The sequence below is a fragment of the Boleophthalmus pectinirostris genome, unplaced genomic scaffold, assembly GCF_026225935.1.
Source record: "Boleophthalmus pectinirostris isolate CB_2022bp ecotype Guang Dong unplaced genomic scaffold, ASM2622593v1 HiC_scaffold_10, whole genome shotgun sequence".
Lineage (NCBI taxonomy): Eukaryota > Metazoa > Chordata > Actinopteri > Gobiiformes > Gobiidae > Boleophthalmus > Boleophthalmus pectinirostris.
Window position 1 is genome coordinate 20,349,957 of NW_026570971.1, and position 7,953 is coordinate 20,357,909.

Genomic DNA, 7,953 nt, shown 5'->3' on the forward strand with positions numbered 1-7,953 from the left:
TTTAAAGATTATGTCCAAGTTTTTTTTTTTTTCCTCCTGTAGTTGTCCATTCCTTAGAAGTCAGAGGTGTACTCCTCATTTGAACCCCTTTAGACCTGGTTTAATTCTGGGTGAGTTCCAGTTTGCTTCTAGTTCTGTCCCATTTTGTATCTTCATACTGTATACCCATGTGTTAATCCTTATACTCCTGATCCTGGCTCAAGTTCTGTTTTTATTGTTAATTTTTAGTTAGTTAGTTTAGTTAAACATGCAACGGTAATTTGCTGGAGATCCATGGAGATGTTATTGCTTGCCTGAAATGTTTCACTGTATGGCATTAAACTTAACTAGTAGAGGTGTAATGATATTCAAGTCTCACGATACGATATCGTCGTGGTATGAACCTCACAGTATGATATTTATTTATATATTGTGGGAAAGCTCACGATATAGTGTGGAGGCTCACGATTAGGGATGTAACAATATCCAAATCTCTCTGTACGATATTTTCATGATATACATCTCATTGTACGACATTTATTGCAATACAAAACTGTTAATATGCTACTTCTTCCTCTTAAAATGCCTTGACAAGACTTAATCCAAAAAACAAAGACTTAAGTGTTTAGAACTGTTATTTCTTCCTGTAGTCTGCACTGAAATGGAGCAAAGGATCATGGTCTATGTAGTTCCCACTGTCTTTTTTAAACTATTGCTGCACCATAACTCTTCATTTAAGCAAAGAGATTTGTAGTTCGATATATTGTGATGGTCCACGATATTATTGTGAGAACACTGATGATACGATATCATGATATTTGGGTTATTGTTACATCCCTATGAACTAGCATTCATTTATCACAATGCAGTTTTCTACTGCTCAGAAATACTTTGTAAAACAAACATTGTTTTATGAGCAGGATTGCCTTTCCACAGATCTGACCAGTAACTGTGCGACATTCCAGACAAAGCAGTAAGACTTATTTTGAAAGTATTACCATTTATATTGTTGCTTTTTGTTATTATATTATATTGTGAAGTGAGAGTTAACAGTGTCCAAATAATTTCCCTTGTGGATCAATAAGTAAGTCTAAGTTAACTCCTTTTTGTCATGTCATCTTTACACAAATTTTATTCCGATAAATTAGTCCTTGGAAAAGCAAACGTTGGTGTGATCATTTGGAAATGACTTCTAAGCCTATAACAAAGCCAGTACACTTCCTAGACTTTGCGACGTACTTTGATGCAGTATTTAATAATGTATCTCACTCGTACATCTCTGGCTGAGGCGTACCAAGATGCCTCTTCCGACTGCAAAGGCCTTTAATGATTGATGAATTGATCAATTTCAGGATACGGATGTGGAATGGAGGACGCCATCATAGCTGCAATAAACAACGGGCGACACTTAATTAGGCCCAATAAAAGTTGATGCCATTGCACTTCTTTGATTGCTCCCCTCATCCATAACTATTTATAATGATAAGTGCCGAGACTGGAGATGAGTTATGCTTTAGTCATAACTTATTTAGGCACTTTAGTATCATTATATCCCATGTTACAAAGTATCTTGCTGAGAAAGATGAGAGTTTTATTTTTTAGTATGCAAAAAGATATTTAAAAGCTTTTGAGGAGTGCAGTACTCCACCAGACCATTAGTTCTATCTTGCAATGAAAAAATATTATGAACCCAGAATCAAAACAAAATTCAAAACGATCTGTTCAAGCACTACCGTCCTCATTGTGTGGACATGGTTGAAGATTCTGATGAACTTGCTACAGGTCAGTGGTATTTAATACAGATGAGGGGCAGCAAGTATAGATTTGTGTTTGAGTATAGTGCATTCTAGGGTAAAGTGGAAAGATCAGGTTCAAGACTGGTGAATTTACCTTGTTTCTCATGAAAATAGATATAGATCGAAGAGTTCTCTGAAAAAAAGTGTCCCTTATCTGGTGTTCACCTGGTTCCCCCTGGAAACTGCTGATTAAACAGGAAAACCTCTTCTAAGGGTTAGGGTTAGGATTTGGATTTGGGGTTTGGGGTTAGGGTTGGGGGTTAGGGTTACATGAGAACACTTACGTTTAAAAATGACAAAATATTTTATCGGAAGTGCCTTTCGTTTAGACAGTGATGGTGTTTTGGGGGGCTTAAAATCACAAAAATCGGAAACCACCCTCCATAGTGGAAAAGCTGAATACGCTCTGCCGTAGCGTTTCCGTCTACACTGCCCAAGACGCAAAACTCTGGTGGATGGCATGCATACCAAATCAAATTCCACTCACCTTTGTGTCGCCATATGCATGCAGATTTCCTCTGCTCATCTAAATGCAGAATACAAAGTGAAGACGCAACGCCACTTTTGCGCCTTCTGTTCAGACTGTCATCGTATAAATCTCTCTCTGCTCTTTTGTTTTGGTTGGTGATGAAATGGGTCATTCCCTCCACTAAGTATTTCCTCTGGAAGGTCTTCTGCCATATTTGCTACCACATTAAAATTGTACGTTGCAAAAAACCTGTAGCACCTCAAAGGTCCATAGGTAGCTCTAGCTATTGGGGAATCTCGCTCTTGTGCTCCTATCTGAAATTATAACAGCATCACATATATATATATATATATATATATATATATATATATATATATATATATATATATATATATATATATATTCTGTAAACATACTCTAGTTAGTATCGTACCACCATTCTATGCAGCAATACAAACACGGGGTTTAACCACTCAAGTCAAACCCAGGATCTACTTGCCATGCACCCAATGATGCATATATATATATATATATATATATATATATATATATATATATATATATATTATATATATATATATATATATATATATATATATATATATATATATATATATACCATCTAGTTACCAAGTATTATTACAGTGTATAGGATGAGGAAACAACACTTGTACTTGATAACACGGCTTTGGGCTGATGAAATGCGTGACCATGATAAGAGATGACTTCATTACTATTCAATTAACCCTAATACAAGCCTTAACTAAACTCAATTTAAGATCATTATTAATCCTAAAGCATGTCTTCTAACTTTCTAGGCACATACACTACCATAATAATAAAGCTACAAGGCACATACCAATCTTGCATCTGTGAAAACTACACATTCAATTCCAAATTAATGAGTCAATTAAAATGTGAAGTGCAGTCGCCTTATACAGCCACTACAAGCAGTATTCATTCATTCCATACTTGGTGGTTAAGATACTACTTTAGCTACAGCTCCTCTGGGGTAGACTGATGGAAGCAAGGCAGCCAATTGGCCTCTCCGATCATCATCAACCACAGACTTAGACACTCGCACCTTTCTACAGTAGGAGCTAAACGTTATCAAAGAAGCTTAAAACTGTGTCACATTTTTATCATATGCAACCGTCACAAAACGAGCCAATGCATGTTACATAATTAATACCCACTCATTAGTTGTGTTTGAAAACTTGTATAAATATTGAAACAAAAGCTCCAGCTGGTCTATTGAGCCCAAGTGCAATTTCCCTTGTTTTTACACAAACAAATCTGGGAGCCCCATCCACAGCCCACAACCTGTTGGCTACCGCGCAGACCTGCTGCTACAGTGCACAGGTTCAACACACAATTCTACCATTGTAATAAAAAATCCCCAAATAGTGAGCTCCGAGCACCTCCTGTCCCGCTGCTTTTTCCATCTCCAGCGGCAGCAGCTGTGCAGTGGGGGAGCCTGCTGGGTTCTGTACTCACCACACTCTCCACACACACAAATGGATTAACAATTGCACTTTCTGTTGGAACACTTTTAGCAAACACGTCAATGAAGCACTTTGAGTTTGTGTTACTAAAATATACTATAAGAGGATTTATTTTTTACACTGAAAAATGCTGTTTTTGTCCTCCTTTGGGTTAATCATGTGCATTGTGTAACTTTTTTTGGTGGAGGGCCCAACAAATACTTTTTTTCTGTGGAAATGTTGCTTTGTCTGGAATATTTCACAGTACGGTATTAAAACTTTCTATCTTCATGGAGACCAAACCAGATCAAGTTACAGGTCAGATCTGCGGAGAGGTCAGAATGTCTGTTTCTCTAGATATTTTTGAGCTTTAATTTAATACATGTAAGATAAATGTTTCATGTCATACTGTGGAGCAATGACATATCCATAGAAACAAACAGGTTACACACTGTACGTTTAATTAGACCGTTATCCATGGTTTAGTCTCATTTTAGACCTGGTTTCTAGCCAATTAAGGCCTGATGTAGTCCATGTTTGGATGTGCTGGTACTTGGAGAGCTTTGTGGTAGTTGGCGCGAAAAGTTTGAAAACCACTGAACTATACTAACAATAATAACTGCAAACAAATATTCCAACAAAAACAAAGTTGGGGAACAGATCTGGCAAACTTGGCAAACTTTTTAGACCAAAAAGTTGCAAATTTGCCCTATTTAAAAGTGTGTGGCCAGTCTCATCAATACAAAGTACCAACTGAAAATAATGTGTCTGGCCAACTAAAAGAACTGAAACAAGCACATATTTTCTTCCAAATCTTTTTATGCACCAAATAAATTGCTCAGACTGTACAAATGTATGCACTAATTCAGTCTCTATTGTATTGTTTTATTTGTGCCAGAGACTAATTTCCCTTAAGAGGCAAATAATGTTAAAAATAAAGGCAAGATAAGTTAATATGACTTAAATTTAAGAACATTTTACTTCATTTGACGAAGCTTCAACTTGGCAAGTAAAAGAAATAAGTGTGTGCTTCTTAATTCAAGCAACATTAGAGCTTGTTTCTTATTTTAAGTGAAAAGAGTTGATGTTTTTCTAAGAGAAGCAAGATGTATTTTAATATTTTAGGAACAAAAAGTCTTCCATTGGTAAATACTTGAATTATCTACCAAATAAATTTAATTATAACTTGTCTTAGATTTTAGTTTTTGCAGTGTAACAGTTTAACTAATCTAAGTTGAAATGATCACGAATCGAGTTTAAACCCCAAAAAATCAAGAAATACACCAGGTCAAAAGCAAAACAATTCAAAGCCCGGACTTAATAGTGGTAAAAAAAAAAAAAAAAGTTAAAAAAAGTAAATGTAATTCAATCATGACTAGTGTAGAAAAGAAAACTTCTAAGCACCATAAAAGAAGTTCTGAAATATCCCACACAATCAATAGCAAAGTTCCAAAATATTTTCCAATAATGTTTCAGTATTTTTTCCTTATTATGGCATTTCAAAATCCAACATCACTCCACTATTCCAGCCAGTTCACCCTTAGCCCAACAGTTTGCTTTTTGTATACATATTTGTCAGCAGGGGGCTTCTCGTCTGTCTACCTCCGACAGGGACGGGCCCTGTGCATTGCTTTTGTCTGTCAGGTTCACTTGCGTTTCCCTATCTGGGCCAACCTCCTTCATCAAAGTGATTAAGCAATTACACTGATTGTGCCGATGCTCGAGAACCAGGGAAGGACCCTCGAGTATTGAGTGCTAAAGCTTTCTTGGTAGATAACGGCTTAATTTGAGCCTAATCAAAAAATAAAGGCCCAGAGCTTTTATACTCTTCCAACCTTCACCATGCAGCGTGAGACCTCAGGGAATAGCTATAAAGAGGTCCAGAGGGGGGACTTAAATATAGCATAAATTACATATTGTTCATCACACATGGACTGGACTAGATGAGGTGAGGACAGGGACAAATGAGACCAAGTGTCAACTAGAGGCATTAAAAAAATTAAAGACATTGAGATGAAAAAGATATGCAATGGGTGGGCTGTTCTGGGGTTCTGTTTCGAAGAGAGATACCACGGAGCATATGCAGACCAAGCAATATTTAGTTCCAGAAAAATAAAATATTAACCGCATTCTCCAAACTCCAAAGCAAACTGGAACAAAGTGGCTTCTGTAAATAAATATACAAATCCATTTGTATTCATAGTTTTAGAATGGTGATTTGGGGGATTTCTGTGTTGTGACTGTATTACTTGCTGCCCTGGCCACGTCTCACAAGAGATTGTGAATCTCAAATAGAGGTAAAATGAAAATGGTCTTGATCCAATTTTACATGCTAATAAAAACGTAATTACAAGCTCTTTTCTAAAATCTCCATTTTCATGTCATTGAAATCAGTATAAAAAAACTCTGTATCCTGATAACACTGGGTTCAATAAATAAGTATAAAATAGCCATGTGAAATATCATCCATTTTGCAGCAATACTACAAGTAACCACTAGCACAAGTGACCACACAGAACTTAAATTCTTAACACATGTTCCAAATGAGTCTATCAATCCATTCTATTCAAACAGAGGCATCAACACAATCGCCTAAATATCTCATAGAGAATGAGACAGATAATCTCAAAATAAACAACCTTAAGCATTCTAGTAAACAAAGAGTATATGCACACAGATAAAGTTCTGCTGACTTTAATCACATCTCCTAATCACTGCGTGTCAGCGCGAGCAGTTTCTCACGTGGAGACAGGTGTTCACGCTGCACACGCAGCAGTGGAACAGACGCACAACTGTTGGTCACACATCAGTCACAGCATCTTCACATTTGGAACATGCGTAAAGTGTGCGTAAATCTCAGAAATAGTAACTCACCTCTGGAGGACATCTGGAGGAAAAGGCGGGGGTCTGCAGCTCGTATAGCAGCTGCGTACCGATCCTCTATCCCGGGCACCTGCGCCTTTTTCTCGGGTATGAGCCTGACCCTCATGCGGCCCCCCTCTGCTCCCAGCCACCACTCCACAACAGTAGTGAGGTCCATCTCCAGCGTGAGCACGGGGGCCTCCTCATACACGGACAAGCCCCCGCAGCCCGTCTTCACTAAATCCTCCCCAATCTCCACCACGACCTGGTTAGACTTTCTCGCTTCCAATTTCAGAACTTTGGACAGCGGCCGTTTGTGAAAGAACGGCAGCTGCCCGTCAGAAACATTTCTCTGCGTGGAATCAGCCACAAAAGTAGAGATGATTTTCTGTAAAGGTACGCACAGCATCCTCAAGTTGGCACGCACAGTGTAACAGCCACTTAAAGTCAGACAGTCTCCATTTAGGGGTCGTTTGATGAACTCCGCCAGGTAATAGCGCAACAGGGACGGCACCACGAGGTCTACCGCGAGGGTTTTCCGCTTGATCCGTGAGTCGTTGGTTTGGTTCGTGTTTCTTTTCGTTTCTCCGCTGCTTCCACCAACACTATTAGTAGCGCTGGTACTGATGTTCAATCCCGTGGAGAAAGAGGCATCCATCCCCGCGGAGACGCAGTGCAGACCGACGAGAAATACCGCAGAACAAACCAGAATAACGCAAATCCTAAAAGCCATGTTTCAACACTTTGATAAACCTCCTTTTCTCATCAAATCCTGTGTGATTGTGGCTTGAGTGTGAATCGATTATCCTGCGGGTCCTTGCGCTTCTTCTCCTGCCCCTGCTGCTGCCGCCAGTGCGCACCAAGACGAGCACAAGCAGCCTTCTCTCTCCTGTCTCTTTTACATTTGTCTGCCTGTCCAAGCGTCTTCCACGAGCGTGAAAAGTGCCATGTCCCTCAGCTCTGCGCGCACACACCCGAGGAGCCGACGCTTTTTGTAGCAGGTAGCTGGTCTCTCTCTTCTCTTCCCTCTCCAGGACGCTGATTGATATGCCGGTCTGCTCCGCTTCTGTGGATTTCAAAGGCTCGCTGTCTCTTGGCACAGTTGTGACGGCGGTACAAGTGGTCTCTGTGTCTGTCAGCAGCGGGATGCAGCGACGCTCTCCCCTTCCCTTCCTCTCTCTACCGCATCTGTCTCTCTCTCCCTCCTCTTCCAACTAAATATCCAATTCCAATTCGTTTATTTAGGGAAGCAATTAGAAAAGTATAAAAACACAATTAGATATCTGGTCTCGCGTGTATTCTTAAAGAGTCTCCTGCGCGCCAAAGTCTCCCAGAAAATATTTGACGTCAGCGCACGCGGTTT

At 39.3% G+C, this 7,953-nt stretch overlaps 1 protein-coding gene across 1 annotated transcript in view; it reads right to left on the reverse strand.

The window, feature by feature from the left end:
* The window catches only part of alk (ALK receptor tyrosine kinase), a 582,818-nt gene extending 575,570 nt beyond the window's left edge, over positions 1 to 7,248 (reverse strand). Inside the window, exon 1 of the mRNA XM_055155128.1 lies at positions 6,603 to 7,248. Coding sequence (XP_055011103.1) covers positions 6,603 to 7,248 — 646 coding nt within the window. The remainder of the gene's footprint in view (positions 1 to 6,602) is intronic.
* Between the last annotated feature and the right edge of the window lie 705 nt (positions 7,249 to 7,953).